The sequence below is a fragment of the Manacus candei genome, unplaced genomic scaffold, assembly GCF_025592945.1.
Source record: "Manacus candei isolate 608988 ecotype Guabito, Panama unplaced genomic scaffold, ASM2559294v1 h1tg000049l, whole genome shotgun sequence".
Classification (NCBI taxonomy): Eukaryota; Metazoa; Chordata; class Aves; order Passeriformes; family Pipridae; genus Manacus; species Manacus candei.
Window position 1 is genome coordinate 11,916,735 of NW_026138097.1, and position 20,484 is coordinate 11,937,218.

The 20,484-nt window shown below is 39.1% G+C and overlaps 1 protein-coding gene across 10 annotated transcripts in view; it reads left to right on the forward strand.

The window, feature by feature from the left end:
- The window catches only part of JARID2 (jumonji and AT-rich interaction domain containing 2), a 216,542-nt gene that overhangs the window by 170,165 nt on the left and 25,893 nt on the right, over window positions 1–20,484 (forward strand). For all 10 annotated transcript variants that reach the window (XM_051799158.1, XM_051799156.1, XM_051799152.1 and 7 more), the window contains exons 6-7: window positions 8,495–8,724; window positions 15,551–16,568. In XM_051799158.1, coding sequence (XP_051655118.1) covers window positions 8,495–8,724; window positions 15,551–16,568 — 1,248 coding nt within the window. The remainder of the gene's footprint in view (window positions 1–8,494; window positions 8,725–15,550; window positions 16,569–20,484) is intronic.

Consider the following 20,484-nt stretch of genomic DNA (forward strand, 5'->3'; position numbering starts at 1 on the left):
CTGTGTGTATTGCAACATCACCTAGCATAGAATGGAAGACTTAAAAACCATGCTGAAAATTTTAGGCCTGCTATAATGCTCCACTGTAATGCCAGTGTCCTGTGTGTTGTGGTTCTCTCTCCAGCAAGAGGTCTTGTATCATAATAACTCTTTGCCATCTCTGCTTGACATAATTTCAAAATGTAGCCTGTGCTATCTGTTCCCTTTTTTGGTATTAGTTTACCATGAAAATCTTTCTTTCTAGTGATCGCCCCTTCAGCTCTTCCCCTTTTAGTAGGAGGACTGAGAGGAAGGTCTCTCTGCAGTGCACTTTTTGAGAGATGATTGTGACCTGTGCTTGCTTTTTTTTTGTTCATTCATGCCACTCTGCTCTGAAGAAGAGATTAGTAGATCCCAATTACTTCACTGTGCTAATCCTCATCTCAACTTTTCAAAAGGGAGTTTTCTATAAAAGGGTGCCTTTGTTACATACGGCAGAATTTTTTTTTCATGACTGTGTCTGAATCTGGTTTTATTGCACACCCAAGCTGAAAAACTCACTTTTTGCGAACAATTTGTGGAGAATTGCGTGCGGATGTTATGTCTAATAGCATTTCAGCTGTCAGCTGTGACCAGGAGCTTTAGTGCTGTACTAGCCATAGATCAAAACTCGGCGCTTAAGATTGATTTCTAAATAAACCCCCCAGAATAACAGGCACAAAACTCTACATATGGAAAATGAGATTGCATGTAACAGAACTGCTCCCTTAGAGTTTTAAATGTGATATATCATTACAAAAGGAGCTCATCATGTTCCTTGAGAATGTCCCAGATGGCAGACACTTTGAAATTAGCTCAAAACTGGAGACACCTGAAATCTTAATTGGGGGTAAGTAAAGGCAAACATAATGAGCCATCTAATGGCTTCATAATCTTTATCAATATAGATCAGAGTGAGAGTGAATGAAGCTGCTACTTTAATAGAGCTGCAAAAGTCCTTTATAAAATACATAGGAGACAATGTGAGATGTTTTGACAAAGGTGACGAAACAGGAATTCCCAGAGAAGGCAGCTGCTGCTTCTTCATCATTGTAATTTCTTTTTTTCTTCTTCTCTCTCTTTTTTTTTAATTAAAATTTCCTTACCCAGGGGTGTTCCCATTTTTCAGTGTCTGTTATGTTGGTTGACAGCCAATAGTATTTTTGTTTCATGTGAATAAAGTAGGTTCTGGTTCATGTGTGTCTGTTTTAAATGAGACCACACACAAAGGCAGACCAGGGACGGGTGCAGCAAATGAACTTAATCTAGCGTGAGAGTCTATTTTTAATGAATTAAAGTCTTTTGTTTTTAATATACAATGTGTAGTCAAGCACTTTGGACCTGAAAATGCTAAGCATTTGCTATGACATACAACAACAAAGGTCCAGAGCTTGATTAATGTTATTAGACAGTGTCAGATGATTGCTTTCTACTAAATGGGGGCCAGAACAACTTTTCTGGGCGAAGTCATTTGTCAATATCCTCTTCTGATCCCAATATAGGGCATTATTAAGGTTGCACACCAAACTGTTTGTTATAACCAAGCCTGTTGAGACACCTTTTGGACAGCTAACTCAATCGAGAGTGCCCAAGTATGAATGGGAAGCACGTATAACACGTGGCATAGCTTGCTGCACAAGATGTAATTAGCTCAACTGACTTGTTGCCTTCCAACCTTACTGCTTACATAGATATATTTAAAGCGTTGAATTGTTACCTGTGCCTTTTCATCCTCTTTTCATAGTACTTCTGATTTGCTGCACACATATCCAGCTGTTAAAGAGCAAAGTAAAATGTTTGGCAGGAGAAGTGTTTTCCCCTGCATTCATGGGAGTGTGTAAAAGGATATGTAACAATGTGCAAGTCTTTCCAGGGAGGTACTGAGTCTAAATTACATATCCCTCCTGCTCAGAGGAAATTCCAAGTTGTAGGTAAGAGGGTAGGCTTAGGTCTCTGCTCCTTTAAAACTAATTCTTTGAATTCCTCACAACTAAATAAATCCTAGTTTGATTTCATTCTGTGGCACAATGGAAGGTTTTCTCTTCAGGCTCCCGAAGAAAAATATTTGCAGGTGCCAAATGTTTTTCTAGGCAGGCTGTGTTAGAGAGCTGGAAGATGCAGTTAGGGAGTTGTTGGGTTATCGGTCCCATCACAAGAGCAAAAGAGGATAGGCATTACTCTACTTGAAAGGGCTTGTGGATTGGAAAAGTGCCTCAGGAGGAGCAGTGTACACAGATACAGTTGCATAGACAACTTTGAAATTGCATGCAGCAGGCTACAGTTCCTCTAATAATGGTTGGCTAATTCTCTCAAGAGGAATGATTGCAGAATTAGATGTTTCTCACACCAGCACAGCAGCTCAAAGGTTGAGAGAAGGCACATCTGGGCCAGCATACCTGGGAAAGTCCTGTTTGTCTTTGGATGCCTGACACAGACAATTAAGTTCTAATTTACATCTAGGAAAACACAATTGGCCGTCGTCATTTGTAACCGGACTTCTGCATGAAGGCAGATCTGGTCTCCTTAACTGGAACAAACCAGCTCCAGTGTGCCAGAAAACCTACGGGTCAGAAATGGTTACTGGTTCATGCTGTGTTTTGCGAACATGGTGAGATAAGAACTTCTCTGCATGACTTTTGGCTGAAATGAGCAGGGGAGAAAATTGTATAGGCCTTTTTTATTTTCCCTCTTGGGGCTCAAATTTCAAAACAGATCTGGCAGTAGCACATAGTAAGCAGGCATTGCTAGAAATACTATACTTTGCTTTAGTGCTGTCTTACTCACTAGAAACACAGAAGAATGTTTCACTTCTCAATTTGCAATGGATAATTTAGCAGAGTAATTTCCTTACATGTGTAGTAGTACAAAGAAGATGCAGGAAATGATCGTAGATAGCTTTTTTCTTATTTCAAGATAGAGTTCAATGCAGTGTTTGTATATTTTGGGCTTAAATGGCATATATTTTACATACATTACTGTTTGAGTGTGTTGTGAGAAAATTTTAATTTGTGGTTGTAATTCTTTATCAAGTTTTGTTTTTAACTACATTTGGTATTTGTGGGTGGGTACACAAGACAGAGGCTTAGGCTTACACATATTTTTTAGTGAAATAAATCCTGAAGAGGTAAACATTTATAAGAAAAATATTTTTTGCATCCAGCTAAAATGCAGAATGAGAAAATTTCAGGCAGAATGCTACAATAGTTAATGGGTAGGCAATTATTTTGATGATTTACAGCCTTTTGTTGAAATACCATGGAACCAGTAATTGTTGCAATAAACATTTTTTCACATTTAATTTTTCTGCAAAAATATGTAACACGAAAATTACCCGGTTTGCAGTAATTTACATATTTAAATATGCAAATCAGGCACAACACATTTGGGGATTTGTGGATTTTCAGTAGCTAGATGTATGACCTGTGGAGAAGAATAGGGGAGCTGGAAGTTGCTCAGAAAAAAATTGAATTGTTATCCTGGTGCGAGACTCGTGGTAACAGACAGGCACTTCTTGTATGGACTTGCTGCTTAGTGAGTGACCCTTTTGATGTTGTTTGTGTCGTAATGGTTAGGTGAGAGTAATGAATTTGTGCTGAGACGAGACACTTGGTATTGAATTTTTGCAAACAGTGGCATGGTGTCTCATACCAATAGCTCTGCTCCCACTGGCCTAATGTATTCCTGTGAGTGTAGGGTTTCAACTGTGTTATTGATGGTGTCAAAAAGAAATTCAGTGTTACCTATCTGCCATGGTTCTCCTGTTTGCCTTCTGTTAGCATGCAGCTATGGAAATTCTGTCGCGGTGTTGTCCGCTGAGAAATTGCATTGTGTTGCATTAGGACTTCGGAGAAGTGCAGAAAGAGCAGTACCACATGTTTTCATTGGCCTTTTCTTCTGAAGTATGCCTTTGCTCCCGACTCTGAGTGGGTAGATCATGTTGAGGGGCTCCAGAAGACAGCTTCTTTCTCTGGAAATGGTGTATAGAAGTCCGAACATACCCAACATTTAAGGAAAACAGTTGGCAGTATTAAAATACTGTGTTTTATGGAAGTAGATGATTGTTTTAGGTCCTTTGGGAGGGGAAAAGAATTATTGCCTGGGTCCTTTAACTCAGTTTGAGAGCCACATAAATGTTTTCACAGTGACTTAAAACTGAATTAAAGCCAGAGCAAGAATGTTTTTGTACAGTAACGGATACTTAATGCCAGAAAGTTGATTAATATTACATCTCTTTCCCAAACACGATCTATGTAACAACATGAGGTTTGCATTGGAATAGCTGGCTCGGGTTCACAATATTGGCAAGGCTCCCTTTTCGCCTTCTAAAAACAAAACTTCTCCCTTTCACTCTTATCTTCCCTCTCTGTCTTGGATGGTTTTATGAATGCGCAATCACTTGCTTTATGGAGCACGAGATCTGCAACATGCAGCGTATGTGTACATGTATGGTTCACATGCCTTCATCTTCCAGACATTGGCATACAGCAGAAGGGTTCAGTACTCTTCTGTCCATGTTAAACTTCCCCAGTTATCGTAAGTATAAAGCATATCAAGTGCAGGAATAATCTCCAGGAGGGCTTGGGAAAGAAAGCTTTGCCCATGGAGTCAACAGTTGTCTGAACCTAGTCCAGTAAGTAATTCTGCTGCTTACACAGTGAAAGCCTGATTACTGTATGTATTATAAATTAGCTTCTGAAAGGCTGGCTGGCTGTATCCTGTAAAATGTTTGTGTGCAAATTAATTTGTAGGAATACTTCTGAAAATTGCTGAAAACATGTTATGTTTATCGCTTGCTACAGTGTCAATTCCTGTGGTAAATGCTTAGTTAATCTGTAGTAATTGAGCACATCTGTGGCTTTCCTTGACCAAAAATTTTTTTAGACATTGTTATAGCTGCACCTAGTCCACACAAGATTTGCAGTTTGCATTGGTTTTTGTAGAGATTCTTTATCACAGTTTCAAATGAGATACCCCGAAGTCCCCATATAGGATCCTGCGTGAATATTGGTGCCAGGGGTCTAGTTCCCCTGATGCAGAGAGCACTGTGATGCATCCATGGGGATCACGCCTGCCATAAGGTTTTCCTCTGCTGCCATAAATTGTATCAGTGGTTTAAAAACCCCCAGTGCTTGTGAGTTGTGAATGTAGTGGTTCAGTTTCTTTGCGTTTGATCATCACTGCTAACCAAAAGGTCCACAAGTATTTCACTCCGGGACTCTTATTGTTTCAACTTAATAATAATAGTAATTGCTTTGGAGGAGGAGCATTTTGAGGATAAGCTTTCAGATGGATTTATTCTATTTGGAGTGTCTGAACACTAATAATTTACTTGCACTTTTAATTATGTGTTAGTAGTGCTCTTACCTTTAACTAAAAGCTGTTCTGGAAATATAGAGTTGGTTAAGGTAGCATAAAATAATCCTAATTCAAGAGTACAAAGGATTTCTGCTTCAGGAATGTTAGTTTCACCACTCATGTGGGTTAGACTTTTTTTCTGTCTATTTTTTAATGAAATTATTGCTTCAAGGATGAAACCTTTGTCAACTACACTCTAGCAAGGAAATAAAGGGAGCAGAACATTGGATATTGCACCTGTCAGAGTTATCGCTAACATGGGAGATTGTAACTGGGACATATGTGCATCTGGGGTTAGTAAAGCATAAGGTTACATATTTTCTAATTTTCAGAGTGCTTCAGAAATATTTAAAAGCTGTCAGATGTGAAGGAGAATGCAATTTGCTGCATAAGAAGACACAAAAGAATTAGTAATAATTTCATTGTTTAATCAGATTCGGTCTCAGAGTTTTATTTTATTTATTGCAGAGTTTTGGGGGTTTACTGTTTCTCTTGAAAAGTGGGTGTTTCTGTTTTATCATCAGTTACTCTTCATTAATGAGATTTCTTGGGGGGGATTTTTGTTCTTTCGTGATGGTTTCATCTTTTCACTGAACCATCTTACTTTCTGTATTGTACTAAATATCTTATCGTCTAAATAACTGGTTTCAACATTTTTAGTCAGATGAGAACAAAATCATAGTCTTGGGGATTCCCCCTCCCTTAAATGCTTGGCTTGTGGTAGTGTTTTGTAATTACCCAAGTGAACATTTTGATACCTGTTCACATAATATGTTTGTGAATTTTTCAGAACTTACTGTTGCAGAAAGGTTTTATACCCATCTATCTGGACATAGCAGTTATCTAGAAGAAACAAACAGTGATTTTCATAGAAACTGATACCATCTACTGTTTAACTAGAGACAGCTGGGCTAGAACTGTTTTGCATCTACATCTCCTTTTATTGTGTTTTCAGACTTTAAGCTTTTTGAGCTTTTCTTGTGAGACTGAACATTTTTTCCCTCCTGTTTCTCTGTTCTCCCTTTCAGAAATCTTACAAATTAAGACAAAAGATAATTACTCAGAGGGTAAAACTGGCAGGGTTCCCACGACACTTAAAATTAATGAGCTGTTGCATATAAAATATACCTTGTCTCGTGTTCACTTTTTTTGGTGTGTGTGAACCATAGAAGTGCATAATTTGGCTTTTTGGCTGTGTTTTCTGTTTTAATAATCTCAGGTTTATAAAGTGGCAACTGATTACAGAAAACTAATCTCTCTGATTTAATGTTTCTGTAGGAGCAGATCAGTATATACAATGCATTCCCTCCAAAGGAAGATATCACTTGCAATGATAAAATACATATTAACAAAGCTGCCATTGGTTGTTTGTGCTGTGTCTTATTAAAAATAAATAGTTGTGCTTTGTGCATCTGTCGTGCCTTCCATCTGATGTGAGAACTCCTTACAAAGGAGGATAAATGTATTGTCATGTACTTCCTGATAGGAGTTGGCAATTATTATCAGTTCCATCACTAGAAATGAGACACGAAGGGTTATGCGACTTTCATTGAAATCCCCAAGAAATCCTTGGCTGGCTGGGGCAGCGCCAGTTGTTCCTGAGCTCATGAGTGACAGAGCCATGGGGAAATTTGCAGTGACTTCACTGCCGACAGCTTTTTTCTCATTCTTACTCTGTTTATGCAGTGGGGAAGGAAGAGAGGAAGAAAAGCGATTGCAATTTTTTCTTTTTTACATAATCTGCTTCAACACTTGTGACTGACTGAATAAGTGACCTGAAAATCGAATTTGTCAATAGTTGGCTGGAGTTTCAACTGTTGGGGGTGCTGTGGGAAGCTAGATAGCTGGTTGGGAGGATTTGGAGGTAGGTGTCTACTTAGAAGCAGCTTAGCTGCCCCTCTTCTCTCCAGCAGGACAGTTTTTTTTATTACTACTGTTACTGCTGCTACTACTCATTTACAGAATGAGATAAGAAGGTATGTTATTGTCATGTTTAGTGACAAAAGAAGGCTTTTGTTTCACAGGAAAAACAGTAACTTAATTCATTTATTTACTATTCCCAAACAGATGGTGCGTGTTGTGTGTAATAAAAAAGATTTTTACGTACTTGTGCTGTTAAGTATTTATGAAGTTTCTTATTTACATCCTTTCCTAAACCATGGCAAAAAAAAAGCAGAGGTAGAAATCAAGAGCAGATGAGAAGAAGACAGGAGGGCACCTGCCATTGTGGGTGTTGGATCATAAGCCTTGTGGACGTCTGTCAAGTGCTTCACTGAGGAGAGGGCATCACTCACATGAATTTCTCACATTTTTGATTAACAAACAGATAAATGTGATGTGGGTTTTTTTTAACCTCAGTTTTTCATCTTCCCTGACAACAAAAGAACAGTGACTATTCTTAAATAAATTCAGCAGAGGGATAGGGAAAAAAACTTGCTTGTATACATTCGCATAATATTTATTGTACAAAAAATAATGGTTTCTGTTCCATGCTTTCTTATCCCTTCACTTCATTAGAAGGCTACAGTGCTAAGCTTAGGTCCCAGCATTACTTTATATGACACATTCCAAAATGGTTTTAGTATTCTCCTTTCTTTGCAGAAGTACCTTTTTCTATTTGCAGTTTTCTGCTATAGGCAAACTGCTGTCAGTTTGATTCAGCAGTTTGGATATTGATGAAAACAAAACATGCTTTTTCATGGAACGTTTCCTTTCCTCTACACTGGTGTAAAAATAAATCTTTTTTTCTGTTTAGGTTATATTTAGAATTCACTCACTGCAATAGCAAAAAAAAGATAAAACTGTCATAAATAAAAATAAAACTCATAATTTTAAATTTAGTTCAATCAAAACAATAATATATGTTGTATGTTTTAATTTGGCTATTGAAGATAATGTGTGTTAACAAGCAAGGGAAATATTTTAGTAAATCTGTTCATGTAAAGAAATATGCAAAATAGTGCTTAGATTACTGATTTAACTTTAAATATAAGAAGACATTTACTAAATATCCAACACTGAGAGCAGAGAAAGTTGAGATGTTTTGAATGAAGTGTTTGGTCTTGTATATTTTTTTTGTTTTCTTTTTTTTCCTCAGTAACCTGATTTTCTCTCTTCTCAGTTTTCAATGGGTCCAGCAAATCATCGAAGGAGAAAGAACCTGCTCAGAAACACAAAAGCAAAGAGGCCACACCAGGGAAGGAGAGGAACAGTGAACATAAGGCTGAGAGTCGAAAAGACCAGGCTGCTGCTAATCACCATCCTACTACAAACACTGGCTCCTCTACGAAAGGGCTCACTGCTAACAACCACCACACTCTTCATAGATCGGCTCAGGACTTAAGGAAACAGGTAATGAATTGTACTCTACTGTGAACACATGGGAAACACAGGCTTTTAAGGTTCTAAACTCCTTTTTCCACTGCTTTGTCTAGACTGAGCATGGGAATCCTTAAAAGCATGCTCTGGAGACATCAGGGAGTTAATTTTCAGTGAAAGAGAGAGAAAGAAGGAAAAAAGAAAAGTATACGTATGTGGGAAGTCAGTATTATAAAGCGTGCTTTACAACTCTGTCTTCATATTATCCGGTATATACATATGAAAGAGTAAAGTTCACATCACTGTTTATGAAACCTCTCTGACTGGTGCTCTTGCTGGCCTCCATGCTGACAGTGCCAAGGCTGGCAGCACGTGGAAGAGCAAACTGCTTTTGTGTACGGCTGGTCTGCTTGGGTTATCTCGGAGGCTCACCGGCCTTGTAAGAGAACCTCATATTGCACTTGGGTGCTTTGTCTTGCATATGGGCAGCACACATGTTGGAGTCTGGGAAAAAACATTTTGCCCAATGCATAAAGAAGTTGCTCCAGAATATTGCCTCTTTCACAGTGGATATACCAGGTGGGAGAAATTTTTTGATTCATGTTCCTAGGCTGAAAGCTAGCAAAAAAAATCAGCAAGAGATTTGTTTCAGCCCAACTTGAATTCTGGTGTGGAAGTTCAACAGACCAGTCTTTCAGCGCTTGTGACTGGCATTTGGACAGGATTTGTCTTCATCTATTTTTGATGATTGGGTCAAAGGGCTCCTAAAATAGCAGCTGTCAAATAAGGTTTTACAAAAGACTTTGAAAATCCCCTGTTAGCGTCCTTATTCAGTCTGGGGCTGGGTTAGCAGAATACCTGCTCTACTGCAATGCAGTACAGAAAGCTTGCTGCACTTACTCCTTTTAAGTTTTTTTGGTTTATTTGGTTAATTCTCAATGGGCCAATTAGAGACAGTCTTTATTTGCTGGCATCTAAAGGTTTTTCTTCTGAGTAGGCTGACCTTGCCTGGTTCTTTATGCACCATGGCAATTTTCCCTTATCTAGTCATCAGCTTGAATGTCTGTCTTGTTTGCATCCTTTTGGATTTCTTTTTTGTGTTTGCCAGCATCGTATAGTCCTTGCTGTGACATGCTCTGTCATGAGCTCTTTGTGTTGAACAAGTTTCCCAAAATGTAAGGATGCACATCTTAATTCTTTTAACTTACTGGAACACTTGTGTGAAATACTTTAAAGTTGTATCGTCAAAGTCTGAATGGTTAAAATTGTTGTGAAAGTCAACTGCTGTCACTTGTGAAGGTAGTTCTGAAAGGAAAAAGACAGATGTAGAACAATTTGTCCACCATCCAAGTGGTTTTGCTTTGTAGAGTATTAGATGTTTTCAGTTGTGCTATGCAAAACGGAGAAAAATTTTAAAGCAATGCAGTACAACCAACAGTCACACCACACACACACCCCTCACAAAGGGTGGTCCTCAAGCTTCAGAAAATAAGGGGGTTGTAAGTTGAGATGATGATTTTTTCTTTTTTTTTTCGTAAAAGAAGGTTAGGCAGCTAAATTTTCTTCCGTAACCCACAGTAGCATAAGTACTTTTTTACCAATTTTAATGAAAATGTGGCTCTAACTAATTAAAGGTGGATTATACATTTTACCTGACAGAAAGACTTAGCTTTGTCCAAAACCTTAGATTTACCAGTTATGTGATGTTAGTAAATTTCCTGCTGTTGTCCTGAAACTTCGACTTTTTCAGTATTTTCCCAAAGGAGACTTGTTTGCCCGGGGTGCCAGCCACATGTTCCTCCTTCTTCTGCTATGCTTTTGCTCTTTGATGGCTGCTTTTACATGGTTTATCTGTGTGCGTGTTTGTTTTGTGTGTGTTTGGTCTTATAGAAAATAAAGGCAGAATACTAGAAATTACCAGAGATTTTATTTTTTTACCCCTCTCTTTTTCTGTTTTTCTGCCTTTCCTTTCCTGGTGAACCCTTGCACTTGTCACGTGTTCCTTATCTCTCTTCGTCCTTTGCCATCTTTCCAAATCCTGTACTTCAAAAGGGTTGTGGGGAAAGGAAATGTAGTTCAATGGGGCCCTCTCTTGGCCTAATATGGTAATTTAGCTCTGCAAAACTTATCAGCACAGAACTATTTTTATGAATGAATTTGAGATTGGTTGAATAACTTTAATTTCTTTGGGACCAAAACTGTTGTTAATGTTGCTAAAGTTGCTCTTATCACTGTGGGTTTTATCTAGCAGATTGTTTGTTGGTTTTATTTTTTTGTGTATGCTTTTGGAGGCTGGATCCTAGGTGCAATGCAGAGGTGTGTACGTAGACCAGTTTAAACCCAACAAACCAATTGCTGCAAGACTATGTGCTGGCCCCCTTTGTCTTTTAAAAGACAACAAAATTTAAAATCCATGTTTTACTGCAGGGCAAGTGTTCAGTAAAGCAGAGAATAGAGTGGTCTGAAGACAAATATATGTCATCAAAACTGAGAACACCGCTGAAAAGCGAAGATAAGATTATTCATATCCCTAATTTCACCTTTAGCTCAAGACTTTGAGTCATATGAGCCTAACGTCAATCACTTTATTACTACAAGGTGACACAGCTATTGGTTGAAGGAAAGGCTGTGGATGATGTCTATCTGAACTTCAGTAAAGCCATTGACACCATCTCCCACAGCATATCAGGAATGTGTAGAAGATAATAACTGACCAGCCAGAATTTCATATTGGTCAATGTGAAATCCTAAATCCACCTGTTGCTTCAATGGTGGGCTATGGCCATGTTGTTTTTTCCACTTTTTTTTTCCAACTGGAAGACATTTGTTGTAGCCGGTTCCACTTTGAAGTGTTTTCTGTTCTGGCCTATACAGTATGACTGTATCTTAAGCATTATGTCTTCCTCTCTGAAAAAAAAAGTCAAAAATGCCTCTGGGCATTTGGTGAGGGAGGAGGGAAAAGCGTTTGACAACCATCGTGTTGTGTCTGCTGTAGAAAGATTATAGTTCTGAGGAAGTTTCCAGCAGTGTTTCATCCTTGTGGGATCTCCTTGATTAGCAACCAGAAAGAAATAAGTGCATTCCATATGGTACTCTCAAAACCAAGTGTTCTCTATTTCAAGACCTGTTCATCATTGATAACTTCACCAAGTTTGAATAAAAACTCAAAATATTGAGCTTACCTTATCCTTCTCTAGGATTGGAGGTTAGATAGCTGAAGCTTATGTACATGTTCAGTTCAAGATTTGGCCTTGAGAGATCTAAGTGTTGTGTGGAGATATTCTAACCACTAAACAGTTGCTGTTTTTTTGTTGAATTCAGTTTGTATCTTGGCAGTTTTAGTTCTTACCTAAAGCTTATGATGCTGATGGCATGTTTTCCTTTGAACAGGAGAAGCTGTGAGAATCTTTCTCCATGAACACTTGTTTTGTTCTCAGCCCCTGTGTCACCACCCCTTGCTGAAGGGGTGCCCTGGGTGTCTTGAATGTACCTGACAGCACAGAAATACAGCTATAGCCTCCTGAAACCTTCTGAAAACCTCCTGTAGAGGAGGCTCCGCAACATCCATTGACAGCTTCTTCCTGTGTTTTCCTTTTCTACTAATGAACAAGCTTTTCTAGTGGTGTCTCAGATCATTGTTGTAGACAATTAAAGGGCTTTTTTGACCTCTCACTTCTCTCAGTGAACATGGAAAGAACATTTACTGTCTCTTTTCAGAGAGGCTCCTTATGCATCAGAAGACTGTTACAGAGTTGTCTCATAGTGATCTCTTCCAGAGTAATTAAGCCCAGCCTCCTTGGCTTTTCAGCAACAATCTTGTTTTCCAAATACCCGAGCACTTTGTGCTCTTACAGATTTGCTCCTCTGTCTGAATTTTTCTCACGATGTGAGTCCAATTCTGGGTCTAGCTCTACTGAAGGAAGCCTGTGCTCCCATCCCTGTCTCAAAGTGATTTGCATGCTTTGTTCTGCCATTGCATTTTGCAGCTCACTGTGGTCTCCAAATGTTATTCTTACCCTACATGTCGTTCCTAAAAAGAGCATTTCCTCTTATTGCAGAAATGTTCTGAAATAAGTTCTTCAAGATTGCCTTTGATTTTGATCTTGTCTCCAGAGTGATTACAGCCCCTTCCAGGTGTGTTTCACTGTCAAATTTTACGATACTGGAAATACTTGATAGAACCAAGGCCACAACAAGTCCCTGCAGAATGACATATGAAATGCTCTCCCACTATAGGAGTGAACTATAACAACAAAAACTTCTCTTAAGAATGACTTTAATCCCTTGTGAAGCTACTTTAGAGTAATTATGTCTAGGATGAATCTCAGGAGTTTGTTTGATGGAATGTCCCGTGGGACAGTGACTGGAGTCCTGCTGAAGCAGAGGTGTGTCTTTACCTGCTCAGGCAGGTGTCTGTCAGAAGATGATTATATTTGCTTGATGTGCTATTTTGGCAAAACTATGGGTGGGTCTGGGTTTGTTTTTTTGTTGTTGTGTGCTAGTCATTTTGTTTTGAGTTTAACATTATTTTGTTATCATTTGTGTGTTTACAAAGTAGCTGTTTGATGATTTGTTCTTGAATTATTTTAGGATTTGAAGTTAGAGAGACTCTCTTTGCCGCCAACTTATTTCCACTTGTTTTGTGGTGCTTGATCTCTTCCATTGTTTGTTGTCTTCTGTTTTTAAAGTATTTTTAATTTTGTTTTCTGTTTTGTTTTATATCTCTTGCTAAGTAAAGTTTCTTTAGCTCTGTGGCCTTTTTGATTTTAATGCATGCTTTTGCTGTTCCTATATAATTGCCCTTAGTAACATAATTGTGTTTCCACTTTTTACTGTGATTATTTTCTGATTTTCCAGTCGTTAGAGAACTTGTGAACTACCATAATGGCCTGTGCTTTGTTTGGTTTGGATTTTTTGCAGGTGGATTTTTCTTTTCTTTTGTTTTGTTTTTGTGTGGACTCTTTTTAACTCTGTTGTCCTTTCTTTACTGTTGTCACATCTTAGAAATAAAAACTCATTTCATGATCACTGTCACCCAGATTACCTTCCCCTTCTAGTTCTCAATCAATTCTTCTCTATTAGTCTAGATGAAATCTGTAATCAATGTTCCTGGCTGTTTATAAAGCCAGAGGTGTTCAACGCTTGTTGTGACTGCTGCAGGCAAGAGGCAGTCTTGCAGTCTCTCAGCAGCTCTCTACCCATGAGTGTTCTGCAGCATGAAAAAGTGCTGTGAAAGTTAAACCCAGGCTTCCATTTCAAATACAGTGTACTGCCTAAATTTCAAGGGAGATGGGTAAATGCCTTTCTGTTTGCAAGTGTTTGCTTTCCAGATGATATCTCATATATCTTTGAAAAACTCAAGGTAAAAATGTGTGTCATCAGTTAACTGGATTTTCCTTAAGTGTTTCTACCTCACAAGCACCAGAAGGACAAGAATATGGATGGTTTTTAAAAGGGCATTACTCCTGCTGCAGCTTCTGGAACACGGAGGATAAATACAGTAAATACACGTACACAGAGACGTGTGTCTGTGTGTGCGGAATCTCCAGGTTCCAGTTCCTCTTTCATAAGTCACATAGCACAATACTTTGTCTCTATTTGATCCCTATTTTATAGCATCCCTACTTTTTGTAAGTGACTACAGTTCTTGTGTTTATTTGAAAGAAGCTGCCACACTTACTGATTTGGCAAGGATTTTGAAATCCTGCAGGAGAAAGTATTATAACTCTGCAGGAATGGTGTTACTCACCTGAGTGCTGATGAGTGGTGATTGTATTCTATGCTTTCACTTTGAGCAGTTTTGTCAGTTGTTCTTGATTTTTGGATGTGTTTTTCTGCGCCAACAGTTGTTTAAGGAGGTGAGAAGACAATGTTTAAAGTTGTTTAAATGCCAAAATTTGTTTGAGGTTTGAACTTGAACTTTGTTGTCTTAGTAGTTTGATTTAGCTTTGGCAGTGTTGAGCTGCCTCAATTCCCTTCGTAGTTGAGGGTTGCTTTCGGTGCTTAACGCATCTTATATTAAAATATAAATTTTACTTTCATAACTGGGCTTAACTGTCTAACAGAAAACAGTGAAGTCCAGCAATTTTAAGTTGCATTGACACAGTATGATCTAATAGAATGTGTATCATCAAAATTGCCCAGATATCAAACTTAAAAATAAAAAAAATTCATTGGACTGCTGTATACATTTTAATTTCAAATTATCAACTTCAGCAATGACATGCCTGTCAAGATTTAATATGTATGACAGACTGGATCCTTCATGGCCATCCTGATCTGTTGGATGCAGTAATGTGTTCCATATCTCTTTTTATATGCATGCATGTATAGACAGGAGGTTGGTTTGAATCTCAGTGTGTGTTTTTTGCAAAATGTGCGCATTCCAGTTAAAGTAGAGTATACAGTGGCTGCTTTGTCTGCTAGGAAGCAGTGAAATGTGTATGCACTTTAAGGAAGTTGGGTGGGAGAGAGAGAGGGTGTCTGAGGGCCAGAAAAGGAGATAATGACGGTGTTAGTTTGTAGATCATGCTGACTGTGTTTTGTAATATGGCATTCTGGTAGGCAAGAAAGAGAGCAATGCAAGCTAGGGACCTCACCCTTGTTACTGCCAAAGGCTTTTTTGTTAATTTAAAAAGAAGGATTCTATTTTATTTAGTTATTATAAATGCCTAGTGCCCTGTCTTGCCTTCATGAAAACCATTATATGAAGATTGTACAAAAGGGCCAGGAGTCAGGACTGCAGAATATGGCTGTCCAGCGAATGGGACACTGGGGTTGAGTGGAAACATTATTAATTTACTTTTCTGTTTTCTGTTTCCTTCCTTCTGCTCCTCCTGCAACACTTCTGGCATTGCAGGTTTCTAAAGTCAACGGGATCACTCGAATGTCATCTCCGAGTGCAAATGCAGCCAGTGCCAAAAAGATGAGAGAAGTCAGACCTTCACCGTCCAAAACTGTGAAGTACACTGCAACAGTGACAAAGGGAACTGTCACATACACCAAAGCCAAGAAAGAACTGGTCAAGGAAACCAAACTAAATCACCACAAACCCAGTTCACCTGTCAACCACACAATCTCAGGGAAAATAGAAAGTAGCAATGCAAAAACCCGCAAACAGGTGCTATCCCTTGGAGCATCCAAGTCTAACAATACCGCTGTTAATGGTGTAAAAGTCAATGGCAAGTTGAACCAAAAGACATGCACTAAGGAGGTGGGGAGACAGTTAAGGGAGGGGCTGCGCAATTCAAAGAGGAGGCTGGAAGAGACGAATCACATAGACAAGATACAGTCGCCCACCAAGAGAATGAAAGGGGCCGTCAACTTGGCAGAAGCTGCCAGCAAAAAGGCAGCAGTAGAAAAGCCTTTGCTGAATGGACACCTTAAAAAGGAAGTGCCAGAGAAGAGTTTGGAAAGAAATAGGCCGAAAAGAGCCACTGCTGGAAAGAGTACGCCAGGGAAACAAGCACATGGCAAAACTGAAAATGCCTCCTGTGAAAATCGTTCTACCTCTCAAGCGGAGTCCTTGCACAAGCCACAAGACTCAATGGGAAAGCACGAAAAGGGTAGTAGTAAGTCTGGGTGGGGGATGCTGGGGGAGATTCCCATCCTTAGGCCCTCCACCAAGGAATTTCATGACCCACTGATATACATTGAGTCAGTCCGAGCTCAGGTAGAGAAGTATGGGATGTGCAGGGTGATTCCTCCTCCAGACTGGAGACCTGAGTGCAAGCTAAATGATGAAATGCGGTTTGTGACACAGATTCAGCACATACACAAGCTAGGCAGGCGCTGGGGACCCAACGTGCAGCGGCTGGCCTGTATCAAGAAGCACCTCAAATCTCAGGGCATTACCATGGATGAACTCCCACTCATAGGTAAGGGCTGTGGTTTCCTTGGCCTTTTGCCGCTGCCTGTTAATGTCCGTATGCAGCTTTATGCTCTGTTTGCCTTTATGCTTAACCAAACCTCTGTTCAATTAACACTGCAGAGCTCTAGATCCTCTCTCTTTATCCATTGGTCAGGCACGATGCAGGTAGGTTGTCGGAGAGCTTTCCAGGGAGACTTTATATTGCCGTTTTCCTCCTGTCTAACCTGGGGGAAAAAAAAGTGCTGTGTGGTATTTTGTTCTCCAGATTTCAGGATCTTTCCTTTCCCTGCTGTTTATCTTTATAGGTAGTACAACTGTGGATATTAATAGCTTTGTTTTAAACATTGCCTCAGAATATTTTTTGGACCTTTCCAAACATGTTTTCCAAACAGGTTGCAGTGCTGCCAAGCTCTAATACATTTTTTCTCCCCCTCCTCCTTTAAAAGCATTTAACCAAAGGGGAAAGAAAATATCTCAGAACTGACTTCTGTTTGGGTACTCAGACACTTAAAATCACAAATTTGCAGTGACCTGCTGACATTTAACAACCATTAAGTGTCAAGAATAGGCAGTAAAATGTAGTTGATTGCAAAATGGAGGTTTCATTATTTCTCCCAGCAGGTGTCTGCCAGGGCTAATGCCTGAGTGAGAATCACTTATTTAACAGAATTCTTGGTTTATGGTCTGCTGTCAGATATGACACGTGACAAAAATGTGACAATAGTTTGTAAAAACATGACAACAGCAGCATACAAATGAACTATTGAATGAGCTACCTCCATCTCTACTGCCTTTGCAGCCATGACATAGTAAGAAACTTGTGTTTTCAATTTTTGTTAGCTCTTCCCTTTGTTTTTGAAGTGTTTTGAGTCAGAGCTCACAGGACCTGCATGTTGCAATTTGAGGCTAGAGTTTTGCCTTTGAGGCATTATCTGATCAGAGGCAGCTATCAACACTAGTTGAGTTAAAGAACACACTTTTCTGTTTAAACTATTCACAACACTTCCTCCCCCTGCCCCGGTTTTTAAACTTTATTTTATATCACATATGGTAAGTGAGTGAAAATGCATGAAAGCACACAAAGAGATTGCACACCTTATGGGAACCAAGGCAAGGAACAACAGAGAAATAACAGAATTTAAGAGGGAGGAACAACAGTTAGCACTTTGTTGCAATAGCCGTGCAAAAACATTCACAGAAATCTGAAAATTAAAATCACTCAAGCAGCAATAAGTGAACATTTTATATGCTTAATGTATGCAGTAGTTGTATGCTAATAGCAAAGAATAATGAATTAAATTTACATTGGCAAGAGAGAGAAGAAAATGTGCAAGACAGCTCGATTAACGCTCCTGGAACAATGTTAACTTTTTAATGAAATACCTTAACTTGGCATTAACATGGCATTACTGTTAATTATTTGTATTATTTAAGCACCTAGGAGCCTAATGAATAGGCAAGGATTCTATTCTGCTGGGTGCCATATAACCACAGCAAACAGTGGTCTCTTATAAAATTTTCATTCTGTGTATCCTTTCTGTAGTTAATTTTCTACCTATCCTGTGTTTAAAATCAAAAGCAAAATGGAGAAAAGAAGCTGGAGATCATCAGTGTACAGAGGAAAAAATGTGTTGGTTCCAGCAGGAAACATATAAAATAATCTGTGGTGATAAATGCACTCTTACTTAAGTAGACACGCATGCATATCCATTCTTGTAGGGCCAAATCACATTTCCCTTGAAGTAAGTGGGAGTTTTGCCAACGGCTTGTGTAGCGCCAGCATTTGGTATTAAATGCATACCTGAAGATCTAAGATTTTTAAAATGAACTTGCTCACTAAGCGATTTAAAAATAGTCCTAACTTAGGTAAATTAAGGTAATTAAAAACAAAATAATGTCAGACACTATTTCTGCATAACATATGCCAGATCTCCTATTTAAGCCATTTTGCTATAGGTGCAAATGAAGTTAGACCTCCTTTTTTGTTGTTGTTGGGATTTTTTCCCCTTGTTTTTTTTCCCCCCTTCAGTCTTTCAAGGAAAGTTTAAGCAGCATGCTTAGGTCAGTCCTGGAAAACATCAGTGTGAGGTATAAATGCTTCCAAAAGTTATGACTATGTGTAATGGAATTATAATTGAGACCATTTTGTAAACCTTAGCTGTAGGCTCTGGTTGAATAATGTGCTACTCGAGCTCTAATATTGCAGAGTGATTATGAGTGATTGTTCCATGATGCAGGAGAAAATCGAATTTCTTAAATAGGTCATAAACAGTGTTGAAACTAGGACCTTAAGATGGGTGTGTGCTGTTTGTCCCACTGGAGAGTGCATATAATGTTAAATCTGGACCACACTTCTTTCCGAGTTGGGAATATGTTATTCAACTCTATGTATGTTGCTGAATCTTTTGGGATGGAAAGCTCTCTTGAATTATGCCTTCATCTTATTTGTGACCTGCACATATAAAACACTAGACCAAAAAAGTAGAAGCCTGTAATAGAGGCCAGCTTGAAAGTTATGCTTATGTTATGTTATGTTTGGAAGATTAAAGAGGAGACAAAGAAAGCTTTTCAAACCCGTTTTGTTTTTTTTCCCACAATGGTGTTTACCTTTTCTCAGCTTCAAGACTTAAACCTCTTTAGCACCACCCCCAAATGTACTGAACAGGATAAATCTGCTGCCTCATGGCCCTGCCTCCACCGTTATCATATGCCACTCAAAGCCTTATCCTTGGTTTTGGCTGCAGGCAAAATCCTTTCCTCCCTCTTCACACCTTTGCCTAGTGCTGTGTGGGCAGCATTAATGCGAGCAGCCTTTGGTGTGCTCTGCCTCGATCTCAAACATTGCCATCCCAAAGCACTGCATGCAGATTTCCACTGCTGAGCCTCCTTTCCCACTGGATTGGCACAAGTGGTGGGAGAGGGGAAAGCAGAGGGAAGAAGGAAAACTGGAATCAGCAATGAAGCATCTGCGGTGCAGCTCAAGGTAGTTTGAAAAAAGTAGTGCTGCTTGCACTAGCAAGATGATATGACTGGCCCTGAAGATGCTGTAGCTGTGCATCCATCAGTAAATATTTACCATAATGCTACTTCTTGCCCTTCTCTGTTGTGCAATAGCCTTTCTGAGTGCTCTGAAAAGGCTATGGCATAATGGTTTTTTACTTTTCTGGAAGAAAAAGACAAAGGAGAGACAATGGGGCAGCAGAGATGTTGATGTGAATTTTGTATTAATTCTCTTTTTTCCTTGCTGAATTGTAGGTGGTCCATTTCTTCACTCTTTCCACTGATGATTTATTTCTGTGCTTTGAGAGTACTTATGATGTTTCTTTTATTGTTCTTTGTCCATTTGGCTGCTTTTTATGCTGCAGTTTGTATAATCCTCCATTTTTATTTCTTGATGAGTGTGAAATGTGCTAGTCATCTTAAAACATACAAAACCAGAATGGACTATAAAATATGGATGGCCTCAGACTAGAAGAATAATGTGTCTGGAACTTTTTTAAGCAGTTGCAGGCTCCAACCCCAAACAACCTGCTACCTCCCTTGGGTTTTTATAAGAATTTTTCTACCCATACTGAAATTAATGATGTTACTGTACTCCTTTTAAATAATAATTTTATTCGAGGTGTTATGCAAACATTAGATAATTGATGTTCTGCTTCCAGAAAGGGTAGGCACTGTCTTTTTTGATGGCCAGTACCCAGCTTGACACTTGTTTTGTTTCTTCCTGGTATAAACCAGATGTGGGACTGGTGGTGGGTGATGGCATGGTGGGCGTGTGGGCTTTTAAAGAGCTGGGCAACTCTCATCTCCCCCGCTGCTGGGTAATGACCAGGGGAAAGATGCAAGTCAGGAAATAGCTTGGGGTTCTCTGAGAAGAGAAGGGAAGGGAAAGAAAATCAAGGAGAAATGCAAATTTAATCATA